At 38.9% G+C, this 26,684-nt stretch overlaps 1 protein-coding gene across 4 annotated transcripts in view; it reads right to left on the bottom strand.

Annotated features, from left to right (window-relative positions):
* Positions 1 to 11,107: 11,107 nt before the first annotated feature.
* dtn (transmembrane protein 132C dtn) overlaps positions 11,108 to 26,684 on the bottom strand; it is a 357,458-nt gene continuing 341,881 nt past the window's right edge. For all 4 annotated transcript variants that reach the window (XM_022059196.2, XM_022059193.2, XM_022059197.2 and 1 more), the window contains 7 exons: positions 23,435 to 23,637; positions 21,111 to 21,273; positions 20,843 to 21,025; positions 19,848 to 20,039; positions 16,924 to 17,389; positions 14,978 to 15,764; positions 11,108 to 14,537 (listed from right to left, as the gene is read on the bottom strand). In XM_022059196.2, coding sequence (XP_021914888.1) covers positions 13,652 to 14,537; positions 14,978 to 15,764; positions 16,924 to 17,389; positions 19,848 to 20,039; positions 20,843 to 21,025; positions 21,111 to 21,273; positions 23,435 to 23,637 — 2,880 coding nt within the window. In that variant the 3' untranslated portion in view covers positions 11,108 to 13,651. The remainder of the gene's footprint in view (positions 14,538 to 14,977; positions 15,765 to 16,923; positions 17,390 to 19,847; positions 20,040 to 20,842; positions 21,026 to 21,110; positions 21,274 to 23,434; positions 23,638 to 26,684) is intronic.

The following is a 26,684-nucleotide window of genomic DNA, read 5'->3' on the forward strand; positions in this document are numbered from 1 at the left end:
AAAATCTTGAGAAGTTGTTTTCCCAAAGTCTTGAGAAGTTCTTGTCCCAAGTCTTGATAAGTTCTTGTCCCAAGTCTTGAGAAGTCACTCGTCCCAAGTCTTGAGAAGTTCTTGTCCCAAGTCTTGATAAGTCATTTGTCCCAAGTCTTGAGAAGTTCTTGTCCCAAGTCTTGAGAAGTTCTTGTCCGAAGTCTTGAGAAGTCACTTGTCCCAAGTCTTGGGAATTTCTTGTCCCAAGTCTTCTCTGCTACTACCACCAAGATCTGCACAGGCGGCGGCTTCAGGCGGGCTCGCGCCCTGACCCTTCCGCGCACACCGCAGCGCCCTCCTACTGTTCCTCACCCGTCTTTGCTAAATTCAAATTTTTTTCGAAAATTTCGGATATTCTTTGTTATCGTCGCGTTTCACGCCATTTGCAGCCGTTTTTAATTTTTTTTAAAAATTTAGAAAATTTTTGAAAATTCTCAGGACTAGAATCCCAAGTCTTGAGAAGTCACACGTCCTATCTCTTGAGAAGTCACTCGTCCCAAGTCTTGAGAAGTTATTGTCCCAAGTCTTGAGAAGTTCTTTTCCCAAAGTCTTGAGAATTCCTTGTCCCAAGTCTTGAGAAGTTCTTGTCCCAAGTCTTGAGAAGTCACTCGTCCCAAGTCTTGAGAAGTCACTTGTCCCAAGTCTTGAGAAGTCCTTGTCCCAAGTCTTGAGAAGTCCTTGTCCCAAGTCTTGAGAAGTCACTCGTCCCAAGTCTTGAGAAGTTCTTGTCCCAAGTCTTATGAAGTCACTCGTTCCAAGTCTTGAGAATTTCTTGTCCCAAGTCTTGAGAAGTCCTTGTCCCAAGTCTTGAGAAGTCACTCGCCCCAAGTGTTGAGAAGTTCTTGTCCTAAGTCTTGAGAAGTCACTCGTCCCAAGTCTTGAGAAGTTCTTGTCCCAAGTCTTGAGAAGTCAATTGTCTCAAATCTTGAGAAGTCAATTGTCCCAAGTTTTGAGAACTCACTTGTTTCAAGCCTTGAGAAGTCACTCGAGACAAGCCTTGATAATTCACTCGTCCCAAGCCTTGAGAAGTCTTTCTTCCCAAGTCTTGAGAAGCCACTTGTCCCAAGTGTTGAGAAGTTCTTGTCCTAAGTCTTGAGAAGTCACTCGTCCCAATTCTTGAGACGTTCTTGTCCCAAGTCTTGAGAAGTCACTTGTCCCAAGTCTTGAGAAGTCACTTGTCCCAAGTCTTGAGAAGTCACTCGTCCCAAGTCTTGGGATGTTCTTGTCCCAAGTCTTGAGAAGTCACTTGTCTCAAGTCTTGAGAAGTCACTTGTCCCATGTCTTGAGAAGTCCTTGTCACAAGTCTTGAGAAGTTCTTGTCCCAAGTCTTGAGAAGTCACTCGTCCCAAGTCTTGAGAAGTTCTTGTCCCAAGTCTTGAGAAGTCCTTGTTCCAAGTCTTGAGAAGTCAATCGTCCTAGGTGTTGAGAAGTTCTTGTCTTAAGTTTTGAGAAGTCACTCGTTCCAAGTCTTGAGAAGTTTTTGTCCCAACTCTTGAAATGTCACTTGTCCCAAGTCATGAGAAGTCACTCGTCCCAAGTCTTGAGAAGTTCTTGTCCCAAGTCTTGAGAAGTCACTTTCCCAAGTATTGAGAAGTCACACGTCCCAAGTCTAGGGAAGTTCTTGTCCCAAGTCTTGAGAAGTCACGTGTCCCAAGCCTTGAGAAGTCTATTGTCCCAAGTTATGAGAAGTCTCTTATCCCACTTCTTGAGAATTAACTTGTACCACGTCTTGAGAATTCACTCTACAAACCTTGAGAAATCACTCGCCCCAGGCCTTGAGAATTCACTCGTCCCAGGCCTTGAGAAGTGACTCGTCCCAAGTCTTGAGAAGTCACTTGTCCCAGGTCTTGAGAGGTCACTTATCTCAGGTCTTTCGAATTCACTCGTCCCAGGCCTTGTGAATTCACTCGCCCGTAGTCTTGAGAAGTCACTTGTCCCAGGTCTTGAGATTTCAATTGTCCCAGGTCTTTAGAAGTCACTCGTCCCAAGCTTTGAGAAGTCACTCGTCTCAGGTATTGAGAAGTTACTTGTTCCAAGACTTGAGAAGACACTTGTCCCAGGTCTTGAAAAGTCACTTGTCCCAAGCCTTGTGAAGCCTCTTGTCCCATGTCTTGTGAATTCACTTGTCCCAAATCTTAAGAAATCACTTGACCCATACCTCTGAGAAGTCACTTGTCCCAAGCCTTGAGAAGTCACTCGTCCCAAGCCTTGAAAAAAACACTCGTACGAAGCCTTGAGAAGTCACTCAGCCCAAGTCTTGTGAAGCCACTTGTCCTAAGTCGTGAAGAAATCACTTGTCTCCTAGTCATGAGAAGACATTTGTCCCAAGTCTTGAGAAGTCACTTTCCCCAAGCCTTGAGAAGTCACTTGTTCGAAGCCTTGAGCAGTCACTCGTCCCAAGCCTTGAAAAGTCAATCGTCCCAAGCAATGAGAATTCACTCGTCCCAGGTCTTAGGAAAGTCACTTGTCCCCGGTCTTGAAAATTCACTTGTTCTAGGCCTTGAGAATTCACTCGTTCCAAGCCTTGAGAAGTCACTCGTCGCAAGCCTTGAGAAGTCTCTTCTCTCAAGTCTTGGGATGTCATCTGTCCCAAGTCTTGAGAACCCACTTGTCCCAAGCCTTGAGAAATCACTCTACACAAGCTTTGAGAATTCACTAGTTCCAAGCCTTGAGAAGTCATTCGTCCCAAGCCTTCAGAAATCACTCGCACCAAGCCTTGAGAAATCTCTCGTCCCTAGTCTTGAGAATTCACTTGTCCCAAGACTTGAGAAGTCATTTTTCCCAAGTCTTGAGGCGTCACTTGTCTCAAGTTTTGAGATGTCACTTGTCCCAAGCCTTGAGAAGTCACTTGTTCCATGCCTTGAGAAGTCATTCGTCCAAAGTATTGAGATGTCACTTGAATCAGGATTTGTGAAGTCACTTATTCCAGTCCTTGAGAAGTCACTCGTCTAGGTCTTGAGAAGTCACTTGTCCCAGTTCTTTAGAAGAAGCTCGTCCGAAGCCTTAAGAAGTCACTCGTCCAAAGCCTTGAGAAGTCACTCGTCCCAAGCCTTGAGAAGTCACTTGTCCGAACTCTTTAGAAATCACTCAACCCAAGCCTTGAGAAGTCACTCGTCCCAAGCCTTGAGAAGTCACTCGTCCAAAGTCTTGAGAAGTCACCCATCCCAGGTCTTGAGAAGTCACTCGTCGCAAGCTTTGAGTATTCACTCGTCCCATGTCTTGAGTATTCACTTGCCCCAAGTTTTGAGAAGTCATTTGTCCGAAGCCTTGAGAAGTCAATTTTCCCAAGTGTTGAGAATTCACTTTTCCCAATGCTTGAGAAATCACTTGTCCCAAGTCTTGAGAAATCAAATGTCCGATGTCTTGAGAAGTCAATAGTCCCAAGTCTTGAGAAGTTTCATTTCTCAAGTCTTGAGTAGTCAGTTGTCCTAATTATTGAGAATTCACTTGTCCCAAGTTTTGAGATTTTACTTATCCCAAGTCTTGAGAAGTCACTTGTTTTAAACCTTGAGAAGTCACTCGTCCCAAGCCTTGAGAAGTTACTTGTTCCAAGACTTAAGAAATCTCTTGTACCAAGTCTTGAGAAATTACTTGTCCCAAGTCGTGAGAAATCACTTGTCCCAAGTCTTGAGAATACATTTGCACCAAGTTTTGAGAAGTCACTTGTCCCAAACCTTGAGAAGTCACTCGTCCCAAGCCTTCAGAATTCTCTCGTCCCAAGCCGTAAGAATCTACTCTTCCCAAGCCTTGAGATGTCACTAGTTCCAAGCCTTCAGGTGTCACTAGTCCCAAGCCTTGAGAAGTCTCTCGTCCGAAGTCTTGAGAAGTCACTTGTCCCAGGAAATGAGAAGTAACTTGTCCGAAGTCTTGAAAATTCTCTAGTCCCAAGCCTTGAGAATTCACTCGTCCCAATCCTTGAGAAGTCACTGGTCCCAGGCCTTGAGAAGTCACTCGTCCCAGGTCTTGAGAAGTCACTTGTCCCAATGCTTGAGAAGTCACTTGTTCCAGGTCTTTAGAAGTCACTCGTCCGAAGCCTTGAGAAGTAACTCTTCCCAAGCCTTGATAAGTCTCTCGTCCCAAGTCTTGAGAAGTCACTTGACCCAAGTCTTGAGGAGTCACTTGTCCCACGCCTTGAGTAGTCACTTGTCCCAAGCCTTGAGAAGACACTCGTCCCAAACCTTGAGAAGTCACTCGTCCCATGTCTTGAGAAGTCACATGATCGAAGTCTTTAGAAGTCACTCGTTCCAAGTCTTGAGAAGTCATTTGTTCCAAGTGTTGAGAAGTCACTTGTCCCAACTCTTGAAATGTCACTTGTCCCAAACCTTGAGAAGTCACATGTCTCAAGCCTTGGAAAGTCACTTTTCCCAAGCCTTGAAAATTCACTTGTCCACGTCTTGAGAAGTCTCTCGTCCCAAGCCTTGAGAAGTCACTCGTCCCAGGCCTTGAGAATTCAGTCGTCCTAGACCTTGAGAAGTCAATCGTCCCATTTCTTTGGAAGTCACTTGTCCCATGTCTTTAGAGGTCAGTTGTCCCAGGTTTTTAGAAGTCACTCGTCCCAAGCCTTGTGAAGTCACTCGTCCCAGGCCTTGAGAGTTTACTTGTTCCAAGACTTGAGAAGTCACTTGTACCAAGTCTTGAGAAGTCACTTGTCCCAAGTCGTGAGAAGTCACTTGTCCAAAGTCTTGAGAATATATTTGTTACAAGTGTTGAGAAGTCACTTGTCCCAGGTCTTGAAAATCACTTGTCCCAAGCCTTGTGAAGCCTCTCGTCCCAAGTCTTGTGAATATACTTGTCCCAAGTCTTGAGAAGTCACTTGTCCCAACTTTTGAGATGTCACTTGTCCCTAATCTTAAGAAATCACTTGACCCATGCCTTGAGAAGTCTCTTGTCCAAAGCCATGAGAAGTCACTCGTTCCAAGCCTTGAGAAGACACTCGTACCAAGCCTTGAGAATTCACTCGTCCCAAGTGTTGAGAAGCCACTTGTCCTAAGTCGTGGAGATGTCACTTGTCCCAAGTCTTGAGAATACATTTGTCCCAAGTCTTGAGAAGTCACTTTTCCCAAGCCTTGAGAATTCACTTGTTCCAAGCCTTGAGAATTCATTTGTCCCAAGCCTTGAAAATTCACTCGTCCCAAGCATTGAGAATTCACTTGTCGCATGTCTTGAGAAGTCACTTGTCCCCGGTCTTAAAAATTCACTTGTTCCAGGCCTTGAGAATTCACTCGTCCCAAGCCTTGAGAAGTCACTCGTTCCAAGCTATGAGTAGTCTCTCATCTCAAGTCTTGGGAAGTCACCTGTCCCAAGTCCTGAGAAGTCACTTGTCACAAGTCTTGAGACTTCACTTGTCCCAACTCATGTTAAGTTACTTGTCCCAAGCCTTGAAAAGTCACTTTACCCAAGCCTTGAGAAGTCACTCGTCCCAAGCCTTGAGAAATCACTCGTCCCAAGCCTTGAGAAGTCTCTCGTCTCAAGTCTTGAGAAATCACATTCCCAAAACTTGAGAATTCATGTCCCAAGTCTTGATGCGGCACTTGTCCCAAGTTTTGAGAAGTCACTTGTACCAAGCCTTGAGAAGTCACTTGTTCCAAGCTTTGAGAAGTCACTCGTCTCAAGTATTGAGATGTCACCTGAACCAGGACTTGTGAAGTCACTTATCACAGTCCTTGAGAAGTCATTCGTCCAGGTGTTGAGAAGTCACTTGTCCCAGGTCTTGAGAAGTCACTTGTTCCAGGTCTTTAGAAGACACACGTCCCAAGCCTTGAGGATTTACTCTTCCCAAGCCTTATGAAGTTACTCGTCCCAAGCCTTGAGAAGTCACTTGTCCGCACTCTTTAGAAATCACTCCTCCCAAGCCTTGAGACGTCACTCGTCCCAAGCCTTCGGAAGTCACTTGTCCCATGCCTTGAGAAGTCACTCGTCCCATGTCTTGAGAAGTCACATGTTCCAAGTCTTCAGAAGTCACTCTTTCCAAGTCTTGAGAAGTCATTTGTCCCAAGTCTTGAGAAGTCACTTGTCCCAACTCTTGAGATGTCACTTGTCCCAAACCTTGAGAAGTCACATGTCCCAAGCCTTGGAAAGTCACTTTTCCCAAGCCTTGAAAATTCACTTGTCCCACGTCTTTAGAAGTCACTCGTCCCAAGCCTTGAGAATTCACTCGTCCCAGGCCTTGAGAATTCACTCGTCCCAGACCTTGAGAAGTCAATCGTCCCATTTCTTGAGAAGTCACTTGTCCCAGGTCTTGAGAGGTCACTTGTCCCAGGCCTTTAAAAGTCACTCGTCCCAGGTCTTAAGAAGTCACTTGTCCCAGGTCTTGAGAAGTCTCTTGTCCTAACTCTTGAGAAGTCATTTTTCCCAAGCCTTGAGAAGTCACTTGTTCCAAGCATTGAGAAGTCACTTTTCCCAAGTCTTAGGAGGTCACTTGTCCCAAGCCTTGAGACGTCACTTGTCCCAAGTCTTGTTAAGTCACTTGTCCCATGTCTTGAGAAGTCACTTGTCCCAAGCCTTGAGAAGTTACTTGCCCCAAGCCTTGAGAAGTCACTTGTCCCAAATCTTGAGAAGTCACTTGTTTCAAGCCTTGAGAAGTCACTTGTCCCAAGCCTTGAGAAGGCACTTGTCCCAAAGCTTGAGAAGTCACTTGTCCCAAGTCTTGAGAAAACACTCGTCCCAAGTTTTGAGAAATCACATGTCCCAAGCCTTGAGAAGTCACTCGTCCCAAGTCTTGAGAAGTCACTTGTCCCTAGTCTTGAAAATTCACTTCTCCCAAGTCTTGGGTAGTCACTTGTCCGAAGCCTTGAGAAGTCACTTGTCCCAAGCCTTGCGAAGTCACTCGTTCCAAGCCTTGAGAAGTCACTCGTCCCAAGCCTTGAGAAGTCACACGTCCCAAGCCTTGATAATTCACTCGTCCCAAGCCTTGAGAAGTCACTTGTCCCAAGTCTTGAGAAGTCACTTGTCCCACGTCTTGAGAAGTCACTTGTCCCAAGTCTTTAAGTCCAAGATTTTAATTCGGAATTTTTCAGAAATTGTTATTTTCATGCGCTTTTTTGTCAATTTCCAGCATTTTAAAAAATGGAAATTTCTCAAATTATCCTCACACTTTCACTGAAAAATCCGGTTTGTGCCGCATTCGTTATCCGCCGGACTCGGTCTTTGGACGATCCGGTCTCTGTATGGCTCGGTCTCTGATTGTGCTTATCTATAGGGACGTTTTCGTTTAAAGGCCGGATGATGCAAAGATGGATTTCGGCAGAGACCGAGTCTAGTAGAGACTGCGTGTTGCAGAGATTGTTTTCGGCAGAGACCGGGAGTAGCAGAGGCAATCTAAAATTGTCTTAGAGTTGCTGAGACTGAGTGCTGCATAGACCGAGTCTGGCAGAGACCTGGTGTTTCAGTGACCGATTCTGGTAGAAATCGCGTAGGGAAAAGTTTTAAAATTTAATGAAATTTTTTAATTTTTTTAAAAATAAAAAAATTCTGGAATTTGTCTAACAAGCGCACAAATCCAAAAGTTATGGAATTTTTGGAAAAGATTTTAAATTTGAATTTTTTCAAATTCTTTTAGTTTTGTGCACTTTTTAAACAATTTCCAGCATTTTTCGATTTTTTGAAAATTTAGAAAAATTTGAAAATATTTTTCAACATTCTCCTCACCCGTTCCCTGAAGGAACGTGTCTCTGAAGGACCTGGTCCCGGTCTCTACTCTATCTGGTTTCTGTATGACCCGGTCTCTGACGGGTCGTCACTGCAAAGCCCGGTTCCGGAAGAAACCGGGTGAGGCAGAGACCAAGTACGGCAGAGACCGTGTGAGGCAGAGAATGAGTGGAATAGACCGATTGAGGCGGAGACTGAGTCTTGCAGAGACCGGGTGAGACGGAGACTGAGTGTAGCCGAGACCGAGTCGGGCAGACACCGGGTGGGGAGAATTTTAACAAAAGTTTCGAAAAATCAAAAATGTTGGAAATTGTTGAAGAAGAGCACAACACAAAATTCTTTTTAAAAAATTTCAATCTTAAAGGCTGTAAACGAGACGAGTTTAAGACTGAAAATTAAGTACGAAAAATTTAATAAATTCTGACATACGGAAAGACAACTATCTTTATTAGGAACGTCGATATTTTCATAGGCATTTGGGACAATAGCTTCAGAAGTAGTTCATAATTAGGCTAGAAGAGCGTAGTGCAATCGCCGATTCTATTTCTTTAAAGTGAACTACCGAGCCATCTATTGGCGAAGACATGAAGTAATGGGCCCGCGAATCATTTCTGACTTGGAAGTCTATTACCCGGAGAGATACATCGAAAATTCAAAGTTACGTGACATGCCGCGCCTTGTATTTGCAAAGACATGAACTAGTGTGAGGATAAGTGAACTGCCTCGCCATCTGTTGGGGAAGGTTTAAACGCATGGACCCGCGAACATTTTCTGACTTGTTTACCTCTACTACACAAGTGGTGTAGATCGCCATGCTTACTGTAAATGTTGACCAAAGTAGTTTGGCGCGTAATTTAAACCTTTGTTTATCCTTTTAAGACTTAAAGTGAATTTGCTTTTTGTTTGTGAGTTGTGTTACAATTTGTTCATACATTTCCGTTTTGTTTAAAATAGAGTAACAATAACGGAAACATTATGCAAGTGTGACCTTAAAATCGCATCAGAATATCTCTGGGCCCACTAGAAATAACCCATTGAAGAGAGAAAACTAAATATTTGCAATGAGATAAAGTTCTGCAAAACGATGATCACTGGCGCCATTTTAAAATTCGTGTTTTCTATCTATACACACTATTTACCAGATACATCCATGAATTGAAAAGTCTATGGGCAATGAAAAACCAAAATCCTGATCATTATTGTGCTTTGCATACACTTGTGGCATGCCAGATTTTTTCTTTGCAAATAGAATTAGTACTGTAAATGAAATTATTGAAGAAGTTTATGAATCAGAATAGGTTAAATTAACGCCCATACTGACTACAAATTAACTCTGAACTGTGGTGTTAACAGTTTTGCGCCACATGACCAGCTGTAATACACGTATGTGATGACACATGAAGGCAAGGGTTAATAAACATGTACATGAAAATAAGAGATGTATTTACTTACTTACTTCAGAGCTTCCTGATATATATGTCTTATTTACCAGTGAGCCATTACCGTGAATTTTCTCTTCTTCAAGTGTGAAAATATTTTCAGTATGGAAAAAGAAAAAGCTGTATTCCATTCACTATTATCCCTTCTGAACTTGTGAGATATGTCACATATGAACACTGTAATTGGTTTCCCTAGGAGCATTCAATTGAATTATTAATGCAACCAACAAACATTAAAAAAATATTTGAAAGTCAAAAAAATGTTACAGCACAGGAGTTGTAACATGTGAAAGGAATGCTGGAGGCAGGATGCCTGTCTGAGAATATTTAATTTCTCTGAACTGTTTAAAAATGAATTCTTGTATCTTTTGTTCTCTGTAAGAAGGGATTACGTCAGTACAAATTACATTTTTCTTCAGTCCTTCCTACCTACTTGAGGTAGTAAATGAACTAGTTTTTCTAAAGTATGTGTATAATTTTTTATATGCAGTTTTCAACCATTAATGCCAGCATTTCAGTTTTCAGGCTTCTAAAATAATTTTCTAATGGATCCTTCATTTTAAATGTTCCAAAAACCAAATCCTACACCGTTATACCAAAAGCAGGTGCCTACATACCAGTTGTTTTTAAGTGATTACCGAATTTCTTTAAAATGAATGTTATATTATCTTTAATATTTGTCATTTATTGTAAAATGATGTCACCCTGAAATGTCATAAAAATAAGCTGATGTAGATAAAAAACTAAGTCCTTAAACAACAAAAAATACAGCATGATATGCACAAAAGTAATAACAAAATCTAACTGTGGTTTCTTTGTCTTCTTTCTCCTTATAAATCAATAGTAATGAAATTAGTACAAAGAGAAGCCAGAAAGTAAGTTTCCCTGTTTTATTAATCTGCATAGACAACATACGTAAGCACACAGAATACTTTTCAATGTAATCACCATTCAACTTGAGACATTTGTTGTACGAGTAGGCTCAAATCATTTTGGTGAAAAGTTGGGTCCCATGTCCCCACATCTTCCTTAACAACCTCATCTGATTTAAAATGTCATCTTAGGGACGAGTGCTTAAATTAACTTGAAAGATTGACATTACACACTGTCATATATAAACTATAGGAAGGATTGTGCAAAGCCTCACAATCCCACACATTCAACAGCTGTTTCATTCATTTTGTAGTGAGCAGTTCTTTGTCAGATTCATTTTTGGAGCATACACGTGAAAAATGTTTCCTCTTATTTATGTAAATTTCCTGATATGTTCCCACGTCGGGCAAACTCCAATAGGATGATATCATGCAAATCCTAGAACAGTGTCCCCAACACCGGACGTGAATCTGAACTTCTTGGTGGCAGAGGACATAGGTGCTCCCATGATACAAGCTTGGCCTTAAACAGAGAGTATCAGTGTGCTCGTGTTTCATCGCCTGTGACAGCGTGTGCCAGAATCTGATTAAATGCTTCCAAGTACTTCAAGGGATGTTGCTATGTGCTCATGTATTTTGTTGTTCAATCAACTGCTTCTGCACCCACTGGCTACTCACTTTCCAGAAACCACAATCTTCATGGACAATGTCCCATGTAACACCATGAGAACAATTAAACTTATTCTTCACTTGCTGCAGTTACTCAACTGTCTGCATGCAGTGACTCATTGTGACCAGATCAGTTAAGGTGGACGATCATCTAATTCTGGTCTTGTCCACTGAACTATACCAACCAATAGAGGACTCTGATTCTATTTCCTTGCTATCTTCACTGATATCATGTTGTCATACAGATAAATAAATACCCAGAGAATGCCTACTGTTGCGATTTACTTAGCTCACAGAATCTGAATATCAGCTCAAACTTCTTCCTTTGTCCACATCTGTGACGCTGTAACCATTTGAAAGTGGTGTTAGCTTCCATCTTTTTTCTATCCATTTACCAACAAACATAAAAACTTAATTTCTGACCTCCCTCGTACACCGTAACGCTACGTATACATTACTTCAATTTGAACTTTACTTTCTTCTATGGATAGCTGAATACACAAAGATTATAAATGGTTTTATTTGTATTGAAGACATTAGGCATACAATTATCTTAAATGTTAAACAGTCAGCACGTTCATTACTGACGTCTATTCATCTGATCCCATAGGCTGGGTGGCCTGTGGGGCCAAATCGGATGTTAAGATTAGAATATGGCTCTGTTTGCTCAACTCTGTGCTTACTAATATCAAATTTCTTATAACACACATAAGGAGGAAATCTAATACACCATGTTAAGTAAGCACTGAAGGGATTTTCCAAAATGTACAATGTTATCTTCAAATGCATCACCGAGAGAACCTGAATCTCACTTATCTGTGTCTGTTCACTTCTCTTTTCCATCAACTGAGTATCCATGAGTGAATTTGTTTGATTGCAGTGACAGCCTCATTGAGAATACATCTACTTAGTGAGACAACAGCTGTATACTTATTCTTTAACATTATGTTGACTGACATTAATATGTACACTTAAAGTTTTCATTCTGATATCATACATTTCAAGAAATTACAGACAGTGTAACTTAAGTTAAATGTCTATATTGCAATACTGAATGACAGTGCTGAGTTAGTCATCCATTAAACTGACACGCAAGTGCCATTTCACTTTTTCATTACTTAGAAAGTAACATCGCATGCAGCGATCATAGATATTGACGACAAAAATGCCAGTAAAGTATGTTGAGCACAGGACTGTACACTGTCATCAGTGTAATGCTAATATTATGAGTTTTAAAGCAGCCCATCCACGTACGAGTCTGGCTTGTGAGTCCGGCTCGGCTCGGGTTCCATTGAGCCAGACGCGTTTGTGGGTGGGGTGTCACGAGCCGAGTCTACTATGCATGTGCGGTGAAATATATCCGAGCCCCGCTCACGAGTCAAGCTCGCTGAGCCAGACTCATACATGGATGGGCCGCTTAAGGATATATAAAAGCCAAGTGAAACTTTGAAGTCATACTTTTACGTACTGTTACTCAATCATTGCGTCATACGTACATCTACTAACAGATACATCAACACACTTGCACATCACATTTAGTGTACATAGATCATTGATAGAAACACTAACACACTAATATGTCAGATTGCATGCTTCAGTATTCAAAAGCTGTTTCAATAACAATGCTATTCATATTTCATTACAGCAACTGATATTTCGATATGGGCAATCTTTTTATTCGGTATTTCTTCTAAAACAACATCGTACAATTTATCACTGTGAAGGAGGATATCTTTTATTCATTCCAGACTAAACTTGGCAATATTGAAGATGGGATTCATTTAACAACAATGGTATAATTAATTCTACTCTCTAAACTTAGCTATGAGTCTAGCAAGAAATTGTTACTGCCAATACCAACAAATTTTGATATGGTACTGAAAGGATACAGATTACCATGCCATTTATAAGGTGTCCTTGCCAGGACATTAAAAGAAACTATCAAGAAAAGGAAACTTCTACTACAATTATTCTCTCATATGTATACAAATTTGGTAAATATTAATTTGTTTATATAAAATGTGCAACAGTGTCATGGTGCATACAATATGAATCATTTCTATATTTACAAAATTTTACAACACAAAATTTACAAGGGAAAACTGCAATAAATATCTAAAGTGTGACTACATAAAGAAAGAATAAGTGACCATTTCCATAATAAAACTATGAAAATGATTGTTTTATACAATAGTTAAGTTCAAATTAAAAAAATGCATGATGTAGTATAACTGCGCCATGTTCTTATGATTAGAAAGACAAAAGAAGAGTATTCTTGGTTTATGTCCCAGATAATGAATAAATTGTTCTCTGTATTTATGGATTTATGTAACTACAAGTAGTAAGGTGGGGAAAATAGGAACATCAAACATTCTATCGTAATTTACTGGCCATGTCTGACAATCTAGTAACCACAATACCTTATACTCTGAAATCCATTCAACATGCTCTCTAAATTTTCCATGCATTGATAGATGATGACTTTGATATGATGTAATAATATTAATACCCAGAAGTCACAACATATTTATGTACAAAGAAATAGAAATGACGCATGATTTACTTTGTAGTCGAGGAATGTCCCGTTACTTGTTATAAAGCTATGTGACAAAATTCTAAGTTGTTATGGTCACATATGATATAAGTAATTTGCTCACAGTTTGATTTTTGGATTTTTTCATTAACTGGTGTACAGAATTAAATGGCACATGAAGACAAGTGGATTTGTGAGGTTAGGTTAGTTGGTTCACATAATTTTACCATTAGATAATGTCTTAATTCTAAGTTCTTGAAGCTTCATAGTGCTTCTGTTTTAAGCAGTAGTGACAATTTTTGACTAGAGTAGAATAAATGTTATCACTTTTGAGAACACAATACATAAAGATCACTTCCTCTTCACACCGTTAGGTGGATGTTGCAGTTACATTTTACACCAGTAAAAATGTTTTATTTCAGCTGCAGCTATTACAGTAGGCAAGAAATGTGCAGGTGAATTCAAGCATTGGATTCCTTCAGATTATCAAAGTATTCCATAATTTGGTCATAGTTCATACCAAGATTGAGGTCCTCCAGACCAAGAAGTTCCTCTTGCACCCTGAAATCTTCAGCCTCACCATCATATTCTGTGGCAGAAAACATGGGATTTCCCACTATTGTTGCTCGCTTCACTTCCGGACTGTTGCCTCTGTGCTGGACTCCACCACAAGCCATGACACCTTCAGATGGAAACTCTACAAAAGTAGGATCAGGAAGGGCATCTTCATCGTCATCATCTTCCTCTCGGGATGTAATGTACGTTCCTTCTTTGAACTGCCGTTTCGGTTGCTGATTTTTGGCAATGTCTTCTTTCGAGTGATGGTACCTCAGCTGCTGGAGATTGGTTAATTCTTGGTTATAGTTCTTCTGCCTACTGTTAGTCTCCTCAGGTAGATGGTCCACAGGTTTAGGTACAGCAACTGAATCGGCTGCATGGTGATGCACAGAAGAACTGAATTTGCCATTGCGGTGATTATTGTTGATGTTTCTGTGATGGTGATGATGGTGATGATGGCGCCGCGGTGGGGCCGGATTTGGGGCCATCGCAGTTGCCGGAATTGCATCGACCCTCTGATCTGCAGTTACACAGGTAATACCATTATCTGGTAACTGCTGTTGTGGTGGTGGAGGTGGAGGTGGTGGCTGTTGGTGCTGTGGTAAAAATCCAGGCATTAATCCTGGCTGCCTCGAAGGACCAATGCGGGCTGTAACACCTATATTGCGATGAGGTGGAACTGGAGGCTTGTATTCTGCTGCCTCAGTTCCTTCTGCACTTTCTCCATGATGTTGCAGCTGTTTCTCTGGTGGAATACCATGTGGTGGAAGTGGAGGGGGAGGAGGTGTGCTGGAAAAATTAGTAATGTGTGAGGATATTCAAATGTGTGTTTACATTATTACATATATATTATGTAGAAACTCAAATAGAATACAGCTGATCTTGTTTAAATTCTTAAATCCAATGGTAACATCTGAAATCTTAAAGGATGTTTCAGCTAACGGTGATGGTTTTATAGTCTGCTCTATTAGTATCAGTTGTCTTCACTACTCCTGTTTCTATGATTATGACAAAAAATTTAATTCAGTTACATAAACTATGGAAGCAGGTAATATTTTGTTTTAAATTAAATACATTTTGCCTTAATGGAATCTCAGCCAATTAACAAACCAATTAATTGTGGAATAAAACAGATTAGTTCTTTACAATGTGATAAACCCCATATTTTTTCAGCAAAAGTGTAGAGAAAGAGAACAAGCTGACATTAGCATAGTATTAGCAACACTTACATTTGCCACAATTTATCTGCAGCGGATTCCTTGACCACATGCTGGGACTTATGATGTTGCTTTGGTGTAGGAGGTGGCGCAGGATGGTGATGTCTGCTTGGAATCTTCTCTTTCTTACTGTAGGTTGCGCTGTCAATGGCTGGTGGTCGTGATGGCAGATCAATATGGTTAGGGTTGTCAAAACAAGTTGCTAGATTTTGTTGTTCATTTTCCATATTATCTGCTGTACTATAACTCATAGGATTTGAAGTGATGTTTATCTGTTCTTTACCAGACACATTATTGTTATTGCTGCATATAGGTGGAGATATGCCAGGACTAGAGATCTCGCCTGTCACCATGTGACCGGATGCTCGTTCAAGAGTCGCCCTGCCTAGCCAAACCCAATCATGTGCATTTGTTGTGGATTCTCGTGGCTGTCTTTTTCCTCCCAGATGTCCACTAGCAGCCAAACCAATGCTGCTAATTCCACTACCTCCTGTAACTTTACTAACTGCAGCACCCAAACTGTGAAGACCACTTGAACCTCCACCAGTATTACCGCTTGAAGAATCTATAGCCTGAGGTTTAAACTTGGAGGCATACACAACACATGATACAACAAACACCACAATAGCAAAGCAGAAGGCTGCCAGCAGTACATACATTCCAATTTCAAGGGGAGTCATGTGCATGCTGTTGTGCGGTCTCATTCCAACTCCTGATGCCATACCATTAGCAGCAGCTGAATGGTGTTGACGTGCCTCAACTGTTGGCTCGTGATTGTTTTCATCCTTCAGTGGAATACCTGTAATGAACAGAAGAATTAACAGTAATGGAATTTAATGAATAACGAATATTAATATGAATATTAAAACTAACATCCCACAGTGACCATGATGTACCACAAGATAAAATAACTATTCTGAGTTTAATAACCAACAGCAACAAGGCATTCTGTGGGCTGTATTACATTTTCTGTAAAAAAATTGTTTTCAATATTAGAAAAGATATTTCTGAAATTACTTATTAAGACATTATATTTACTTCCTGGTATACTGTTACATTACCTTTGTATTCAACTCTACAATATATAAAATAATAATTTTTCAATTGTATAATATAAGTTAGAAAATATTACAGCACATAGTTTTCAAAGAATTTTAAGCCCATTCTTACTGATATACAGTTGAAATATAGGTCAGGACACTTTAGTGCCAAAAAGATGCATCATTATGTAATATAACGTGGATATACTACAATGACAAGAGACCAAATAGAGCTTAAGGGAAGAATATACATAAAGGGGGGCATTCAGACAATATCATATGCCTCCAATTGGGCCATACTTTAAACAAACATTCAAGTGGGATCCAGTCACCATTCAGGTGTCTGTTCCTCTTTTTTGTACCATCGGGTCAGAGCCAACCCCTGGTGACATTATGAACAAGTTCCCTCTGATAGGGACCTGTTCATATGTTTCCTAGGCAAATGATCCAGAAGTGGTTTGCCGTTGCCTTCTTCTGTGTGCTTAGTGTCAAACGATGATGAAAATGGAGTAATTGCTGGGATGCCATGGAGAAACCGGGGAAGCCCCGGACGAAAATTCCATGATACCTGGACCACGGCCTTATAAACCCGGGATCCCAAGATTATAAGCCCAGCATTCTGACTGCTAGACCACCGTGGCGGTTCTGTACCTAATGGCCGTAAAATATTCTAAGCAGGAAGCAATGATGCACATTGTGCTAGGTTTGCTTTGATCTGATCTGGTTGAAGCCTACAGGATAATTTTGTGTTACCTATAATTCATATACACATTATGGTGCAAAATATTTTGTTTCCAAGAACTACAGATTATTTGATTTTTATGAAATAATCTAACAATTTTACACATCTTGCAGAACTAGGCAGAGCAGTTCTCATTGTTACAATAAAATTAAATGTGGAAAGTTACACAGTAGTACCTTTCAGAATGTCACGCAGATCAGCAGCCATCTCTCTGCTATTTTTCCTGTCACGTCCACCATGGCCTGATCCCACATTTCCACCTCCATCATTCTGCACAAAGTCCGGCCTCTGTGGCACTTCACTAGCAGAAAAGTCCACATCAACGTGTGCTGATGCAGCTGCTAATGGTCCTCCTATATTGCCTTTGCCAGTACTTTTACTGGCTCCACCGCTAGCACCACCTCGACGTACTGCCGTACTCCCACGACATTCTTCAGCCAGCAGAAGGGCCACCCGCAGTAGATCACCGTGACCCTCACCCACAGCTATTACACGTGGATGATGAGAAGCAACCATTGGAGCAAATGCAACCACTTCAGGATCTAAACTGTCCACCAGAAGGTAGAAATCACTCACAGCGACATCACGTAGTGGAGTCCGAAAGCCGTCTGAAAACTCCATGTCAATATCCAACAATCCTTCCTGTAAGAAATTAAATAAAAGAGCGAACAATATTTGTAACAATGATTTTACATAAATCCTTATATTATAATATTAACTGAGAAAAGTCTCAACATAAAAAGAATTCACTAGACAGAATAACTGTTGTTTCTAACAATGTTTATATGAGGAACTTTATAAGAGGGTTAACTTTCAAACAAAATGGATATTTTCTTAAAAACCATTAAGAAAATTATTTAATTGTATTTCATGATGATGCCAGTTTTAAATCCTTGCCTTTAATTATATTAACATTTTTCACAACTTCTGGGTGGAGGAAACATTAATGCCATCTATTTTATGCTTACAAAATATTTACTGTAACATTTTCAAGGTTTATTAAACTTTTGTTTAGACCGAATCACCACAAAAGAAATTAATAACATGATAAAGATGCACCCAATTTTTAAATTGATAATGAAGATTGATGAATTATTATACCTGGCATAATAAATATAGTAGTATAACAGAATATGTGTACAAATTATATATATGACATTTCATGTGTTGAGAAGTGTCATATAGATGAAGTGAATACTTGAAGTTTTGTTAATAATGTAAAATTCCTATGCCAGCTTTGGCCACTTTTTATTTGTTCTCCCATATGTTCAGTCAGTATTATTCTCACATACTCCCACATGAAAGGAAGGGAAATTTCCAAAACAGTTCTGTATCACTGTAAGAGAGTTATTTCAATAAAATCAGCCCTTTGTCCTGTTCCTCACTTTCAAAACAATTTGCAGTATTTCTGTGTGCACTAATTTTAGTTGGAAATTTGTGTTTCAGCTTTCATTTTCAACTTTGTGATGTTAGAAGTCGTGGTGAAACTGCATCTATCCAAATACAGAGCTGCAGTATGGAATTTAGTGGTGTTAAGTGTTAAGATCAAAGAATATCACACAATTGGTTCACATGAATAACAAAACCGTTATTACTCTTATTTACTTATTTTTTAGATTTGTAGTTAATCTATATTGCTAAAGTTCTAAATGCTGATAATTAAGAACAGACTGTATTCCATGACCACTGCAGTGTTTATTAGTATATAATATTTATTACTTTTTAATATTTTATACCAATTTTATTTTGGAGTTTATTTATTTACCTTAAAACCAAATACATAAAAATGCTACATATATCTTTACAACTGAGAACAAAGATTGTTTCCCCAATTTTTTCCATTTAAAAATTTCTCTAATGGGAGTCAATTATAGGCAACTGAAATTACTGTTTTATGCACATTAAAAGGACCGAGGATTCCTGTGCAGTAGTTTATATAGCTGCAAATTTAATAGGGTGCCATATAAGCTATTAATATGGGTTCTGATGATGGTGTGATATAGATGAGTTTGTTGGGTTTTTGGACTTTGTACATCATCCAAGGTTAAAATGTGTACAAAGTATACACTGGTCTAGTGATTGAGACTAGTTCTTTCTATTGGACCTAACAGAGTAGGTGCGACTATGCCATACACCTGAAGACAAAAATGGATCCGGTTTTCAAAATGTCGTATACATTTTAACCTTGGATGATGGACAAGTCCTAAAATCCAAAAAACCAGACTATTAATATGGGACTTTTAAACAGGAAATCACAGTTTTAAAAAATCGTTATTACTTCTATGTTGTCAACTCATGAACGCCCTTTTATGAGTAGTGTAAGTATGTATCGGACACTGTTTCTTCTATCAGTGCATGATCTGACCTTTGCAAATGGCTACAGTGACAACACAGTTATCTGGGGTCAATAGCCTTTGTGCTAGTGGAGTGGCTGATACCTGTCTAGCTTGATGGTGGCGACATCACAGGGTTTCCCCATATATAGCTGCGTGGGTGAAGAGTCGGCTAGAAATTCATGAACGCTACTTCTGCATTCAGAAATGTAACTTGTGATTGTCTTCATGTAAACTGCGTGTTACTATTATTGTCTGATTTTAAATAAAATTGGAATATTTTGACAAAAGTTAGGACAAATTCCAATATTGAATTATGACAATCAAGATTTATTACATGCAACAGCGAGGACAGGCAGATATGAGAAAAGTTAGAGTACATAATGTCTGCAGTGTCAATATGAATATGCCTGAAAGATGATCCCTGATCATCTGAAATTGTGTAATATTTGTGATGCAACTGGAGAGATTATAATTTCATACCAACCCCTGAAATTACCAGGGGCCTGATGCTGATCACTCACCCCCATCTAGTGCCGAGGTCAAGAAAGAGTATGGGCCTATATGGCGTGCAGTGGGACAGCTTACCTTACCTTACTTTACCTTACGAAATCCGAGAAACAAAACAATGCAATAAAAATTATGTTTTAATAAATTTAAAAAAAAGGAATGGTTCAAGAAGAAGCAAGCACAGCAACAGTAAATATTGCTTTTCATGATAAGAGGAACATAATCCCTTGACATGAGGACTATAAAATCTCCTGTACCTGGTATTGAGCTGTCAACTTCCTAGTCACTGATGTCTCCGCAATGTAACCATTCTCTACTGCATTGTCCGGCACAATGGACAGCTGCAAGCCCGAGACCACTCTCACCTGAAGTCTTGTTATGCTCACTTTGTCATTGACTACTCGAACTTCCTTTGCACCAATTACTCTTCCTGTGATGGGAGACAGTACCTGAAAGCAGGAAACTAAGTTATCTTCTGTTATTACTATTGTTTTGAATAAATATCCTTTGTATGCAGATTACAAAGCATTAGAAATATAATTTACTAGAAGATATCTTTACGCTGATGATATAAAGTACAGTAATGAGGTACTGCATATGAAAATTGTTTCTAAATAATAGAAAGGCTGGACTTTAAAGGTAATTGTTATTCATGTTTTCAGGGTTAGATAACACCTTAAACGTTTTCTATCTTACATGCTGAAACTGGAATTTGTAAAGTAGCATGAAGTATAAGCAAATGACAGATTTGCATTCATTTCACTGAAGACTGTAATTAACGGCTAATCAATATGTGACTCATAATGTCTAAGAAAGATGGAATGTTTTTTCAGATAATCTGAAATATTTAAAAAATTAAATTAATATAAATATATTGAATATGGAAAGTAGCTTCTGTAAAACAATATTGTAAAATATATTTTCAGTCAGAAGCAGTACCAAATATCCACAAAGAATATCAATGAACCTGAAAATAATAAATACATAAATAACATCTTAAAATATAAATGAAAAAATACAGGGAGCAGATCTTTATAACAGTCATCTCAGTATCAGCAGAAGAACAATTCAAAAGTTGTTGCTGTTGGTCTTCTGGGCTGTAATACTGTGTGAACTTGTAGGTAGTTACCATAATTATGCCTCTATCTTCAGTCCTGAATCTTTATGGAATAACATTATATTTGGAGAAAATGGAAGGTAGTTACTTGGTTAGTACCACTGTTTCATTTTAAAAGTAATGAAGGGTTCATACCTGGACCTCTGTTCTTCCAATGCTCCGGCCTTGTAAAATACATCCGTGCAAACTTGCTATTCGTGGATCAGACACACGTAGTAAACTCAGTACTAGATCAGTGACACGAAGTGAAGTTCGACGACTTACAAAATAACTGACTCTGCCTGAATCATGGTCTGTGGCTAGAAAGTGGGCATACACCTGAGCAGAAAACAATAATTGTAATTAGAATAACAATTACTTAATGTAATACAAAGATGAAAGAAATTATTTAAAACTAACTTACCTCTACTGGACTTTGCTGGAAACGAAGTCGACAGACTGTGTGACGTTCTTGATCAATACCATTTCCTACATCTTCCGGAAGCATTGCTCCTGTGTTAGGCCAACCTCTGTATGGCCCAGGTCGATTATTTTGAGTATCATCTGATGACCTTTTAATTTTTGCACTGGTAGAAAAAGAGAACAAAGTATTGATATATAAAAAAACAATTTTTATTTATCCTAGTGGAATATGTAATATATATATAAACTCAACATGATTTAATGCAGTATAATAATGCCAGAATCTGATAATTACAGGAAATTGTGAATCAATATAAAATATTTATTTTCTTTAATTTCCTGTTTTAATTGTAAAGTAGAGGGAATCCATAATTATTCCTATTCATAAGATGGGGGACAAGACAGTGTGGTAATTACCGAGGAATTTCTCTGGTATCAACCTCATACAAAATTCTATCAAACATTCTTCTGGCAAGATTAACTCCATATGCGAATGAAATTATTGGGGATCATCAGTGTGGGTTCAGACGAAACAGATCAACGATTGATCAGATCTTTTACATTCGTCAGATACTAGAGAAAAAATGGGAGTTCAGTGAGACCGTACTTCAATTATTTATAGATTTAAAAAAAGCCTATGACTCTGTGAAGCGAGAAGTGTTATATAATATTCTTATTGAATTTGGTTACCAAAGAAGCTAGTGAGTCTAATAAAAATGTGCTTAAATGAAACCTGTAGCAAAATTTGTATAGGTAAATATTTATCTGAGACATTCTTCATCAAGAACGGTTTAAAACAGGGAGATGCTTTGTCTCCTTTGCTCTTTAACTTTGCGCTAGAATATGCCATCAGGAAAGTCCAAGATAGGCAGGAGGGTTTGCAATTGAATGGGACACATCAGCTATTGGCATATACTGATGATGTTAATTTATTGGGAGATGATATAAATACAATAAAGAGGAACACAGAAGTTTTACTAGAGGCTAGTAGACAGGTAGGGCTAGAAGTAAATTCAGAAAAAAACCAAGTACATGTTAGTATCTCGTCGTCAGAAGACAGGCGGGCAGAATTGTGTTAGGGTGGCTAATAAATCCTTTGAAAGTGTTACAAAGTTCAAATATTTGGGAACAACAATAACAAATCAAAATGATACTCATGAGGAAGTTAGGAAGAGACTAAATTCCGGAAATTCTTGCTACTTCTCAGTTCCAAATATTTTGTCTTCCCATCTGATTTCTATAAACCTGAAAATTAAAGTATAACAAAACAATAATTTTGCCTGTTGTTTTGTATGGGTGCGAAACATGGTCTTTCACTATGAGTTAGGAACACAGATTGCAGGTGTTTGAGAATAGGGTGTTGAGGAGGATATTTAGGCCCAGGAGAGAAGACGCTGGGACATGGAGAAAACTGCATAATCATGAGCTTAAAAATCTGAACTCTTCCCCCAGTATTGTCAGGGTGATTAAGTCGAGAAGAATGAGATGGGCGGGGTATGTATCGCACATGGATGGGACAAGAGGTGTGAACTGGGTTTTGGTTGGGAAGCCTGAGGGAAGAGACCGCTGGGGAGACCTAGACGTAGATGGGAGGATAATGTCAGGTGGGATCTATGGGAGATAGGAGTTGAAGGAGACTGGATTCTGTTGGCCCAGGACAGGGTCCGGTGGAGGGCTTTGGTTAATTCGGTGATGAACCTTCGTGTTCGGTAAGCCATCTAGTTAGTTAGTTAGTTAGTTGTGAAATTTATAATGTGATAGAGGAAATTATTATTGCCCATTGGTGAAATTAAAAGCCACACTCACTCTGAGGTTTAGTCCAATATTCTTTGAGAGGTTAAACAACTAAACTACTCTTTTCCCTGCAGATTCTTAGCTGACTGGTAGTATGAACTTCTCCCATAATTAATACCAAACCATGGCATTTCTAATAAAGAAATATATAATTATTTAAATTCTGCTTTAACACTCTCTTTCCATCATATTTACAGTTAAGAAGAAATACATCATACCAGCTGAAAAATCAGCAGCACCATGGCGCATAAAGAAAACAATAAAGTTTGCATGAAAATATAAAGTTGATCCTCAACATAATTATAAAGCCATGAAGGCATATACGGGTGTTAAGATAAAGATCCACACATTCTACACCACAACACTAGATAGAAGTACGTACTTAACAGAACATTTGGTGAGAACTTGTCTGGACGTGCCATAAAAGACAAAGTGCTTGCTTCTGCCAGAAACTGAACCATGATTACTTAAATTTATGGTTTCACTGTAATTATATTTTAATATAAAACCCATACTCAGAATTCAGCTTACCTTACATGTTCCTCAGGTACTTTCCAACCCTTCACCTGGCTGAGCCGAAAGTCAGCCACATTAACTTCCAAAGGAAACTCTGGCATCCATACTGTGAATTTGGCTAGGCCGGTGTAGGTCCCATACTTAACCAGCACTGAGGCATTAGATGATCCACGAATTTCAGAGCCATCCACATACACAGAACTGCATGATGATGACACCTAAAATCAAACACTAAAATCAATTCAATACTTCATTCATAGACAGGGAAAGTATCATATATAACTAATCCTCTGGTAATTAGAACATGATGGTTAAACACTAGCTTAACCTAAGTCAGTTCCATCCACTTCACATTACCGAGACCCAATTTACACAACATTAGTTTTAATGTTCGTGTAAAACCTCTGTCTCTGTTTTGGCCTTTAGAATGGTCACTTTCCAGCATATTTTGTCAAAATGATATATGATGTATCCACCATCAAATTAACTTTTTCGTAACAAAGTAATTCTTTGAGAAGCTAACAGCCATTCAGCTACTCAAGATATTTTCTGTATTTTATGGAATTCAAAGTTTTTGTACCATATTCACATGAATGTACCACTGAACTCCATTCCAAGTCAGCTGAATCCAGTCCACATTATTTTAAGGTCCACTTTAAATTTATCCTTTCACCTATGACAGGTCACACACCATTCAGGTATTCTAAATAACATTTTCTATGCATTTCTTGTCTCCCCATACACTTCATAATCCATGATTTGGTCACCTTAATATTAATTTATGAAGCTCCTCATATTAATTTTCTGCCTTCTTCTATTACTTATTCGTGTTAAATCCAAATATTATCATCATAAATCCAATGGAGCACATTCTTTTTTGAGTAGCTCATAATCAATTAGCTAGTCAAATTTCTACCTTTCATGGAACCCAGTGTTTCATTACTCTGTTTATAAGAGCCTGCCATCTGTCCCTGTCTTCAGCCAGATCTTTCCAGTACACATTTTTTACAAGTTTTTACCAATTTATAATCCAGTTATCCATACAAGACCTGTTTCAATAAGCACCATAAAAATAAACAAACAACAATGCTACATAACCTCTGCGCTTGTCAAATACAATTACATAAACCAAATAAAGAAATATATTTGATATGTAAATCTATAGAACAATCCTCATTTGGTAATAAATATAACATGAAAATTGTACTTGAAATAGTGGAGACAGAATGTCCTTGAAGTTTGGGGAAAATAAATGTTTGATAACAGAGATTCAAAGAGTAGATGAAATAAACTGAGGTCATGAAAGCTGTAAAAGCAGACAAACAGGTTTATTAAGAGGCAAATAATGAGAGGGACTACAGATTATTATGTCTATAACTTAAACTGCTCACAACGGAGACCAAACAACATCAGGGCTTAAGCTGTCATGATGAAAGACGCTCGATATAAATATAATTAAGCAAGCAAGAGAAGCATGATGTATAGAGGCTGTCAGGTTTGTGTTTGGATGGAGTGGGAGGGGAGAGATGTGTGGTCACAAGCTTTTGTACGTGAGAGTTTGAGGCAGCTCCTAGCAATATAGGCCACCTCATTCATTATGTGATAACTATTTTAAGTAGAGAGCATCACAGATCCACAGGACCATTACAAGAAGCACACATAAAAGTTACTGTGTGCAATTCCCTTCTACAATTACAGTTGTTGAGGTTTGTAAACAGAAACTGTAACTGTAAACTGAAATCCCATGTCTTTCTCTCTTGTGCCTTAGTTGCTTAATGTAAATTCAAAATGGAAGAGACTGAAGCATGAGGTTTTCAAGACTGCGGTTTTATGCAGGACGTTCTCATTATATCATTACACCTTCTGTTAATTTCTCACATCATGACAATTCAAAATTTTTAATTCTTCTTCAGCTTACTGACTGTTATATTCCTTAGCACTGAATGAGGTTAAAAGTGCAGAAGATTTGCTACACGTTATCTTCATCGCTACACAGACATTATTTAGACATTTCTGGATATGTCAGGGTAAACTAAATGGACTGCGATATTAGAACTTGGGGCAAAATGTATGTGTTCTGCTAACCCCTTCCTTCTTTGTAAAGCCTTAGAAGTAAAATATAAATTGTTCACTGAGACATTTGTAAACATCAAATTGTGTAAAATGTGATTGCGGCTATTCTTGTGTGAGGTATTTCAACACTTGGACTGCTTAATGATAGCTCATAATCAGAATTTATGAGTTTTGAATGTGATAGTTGTACAGAAGTGCTGATTGTTTTTGTTGTCAACTCCTACTAAACACATTAAAAAATAAATAATTATGAACAATGAAAGAAGATAGGTAATACTTCAGTACTTTATCAGCACTACATACAAGCTCCTACTGTGGACATGTGAATAACACTGAAATGGAACGTATGATATGGGAGTTGCTATTTATTTTCTATGCAGTCATGGGGTAACTTCACAACAATTTTATTTATAGTACCAAACAATGTGTTCTGACTGCCAGATTCACATGTTCAGTAGCTAACTGAATGGTTTTCTATGACGTACGTAATTAAAGCTTTTTGGATAATGCAGAATGAGACACGATTCATGATACTCTAGTATGTTTGAAGAGAGGCTGTTAGTTGGATGCCAAACATGTTACCTGTTGTTTTAAATTTATATAGAATATTAATGGCCGCGCGGTCTGAGGCGTGGGTCTTGTGCCGCTTGGTCACTGGGACCATGGGTTCGAATCCCACTCAAGCCATGGATGTTTGTCCGCGTTTCTCTGTGTTGTGCTGTCCTGTGTACAGGTAGAGGCCTTGCGACGGGCCGATCCCTCGTCCAAGGAGTCCTACCGAATGTCTATAGATGAAGCCAAAGAAAAGTTGGGACACGTAGTGCTCAGGCACTTGAAGAATGGGTCGTTCCCAGTATCCAGTATTAATGTCTCTCTCTGAGAGACGTTACTGAACATATTTGGAAACAAAGTGCTGAGGAGAATAATATTTGTGTTTAAAAGACATAAACAAATAATGCGATGGAGAAAATTACATGAAGAAGAGTGCTCTTCAACTAGTGTCGTTAGTTACTGGATCAATGAGGGTTAAGATAGGGATATAAGACATGTGTGAAAGAAACAAGAAACACATATACAATTTTTGTTGACAAGTCTCAAGAACAGATATTGCTTCAGGGATTGAGATATATTGGAAGGATAAGCCACTTAGACTGGCATGTTGGGTTTCTATGATCTATATATACATGATACA

This window comes from Zootermopsis nevadensis, unplaced genomic scaffold (assembly GCF_977971745.1).
Source record: "Zootermopsis nevadensis isolate Lab colony 2312 unplaced genomic scaffold, Znev_1.0 Znev_ptg000018l, whole genome shotgun sequence".
NCBI lineage: Eukaryota > Metazoa > Arthropoda > Insecta > Blattodea > Termopsidae > Zootermopsis > Zootermopsis nevadensis.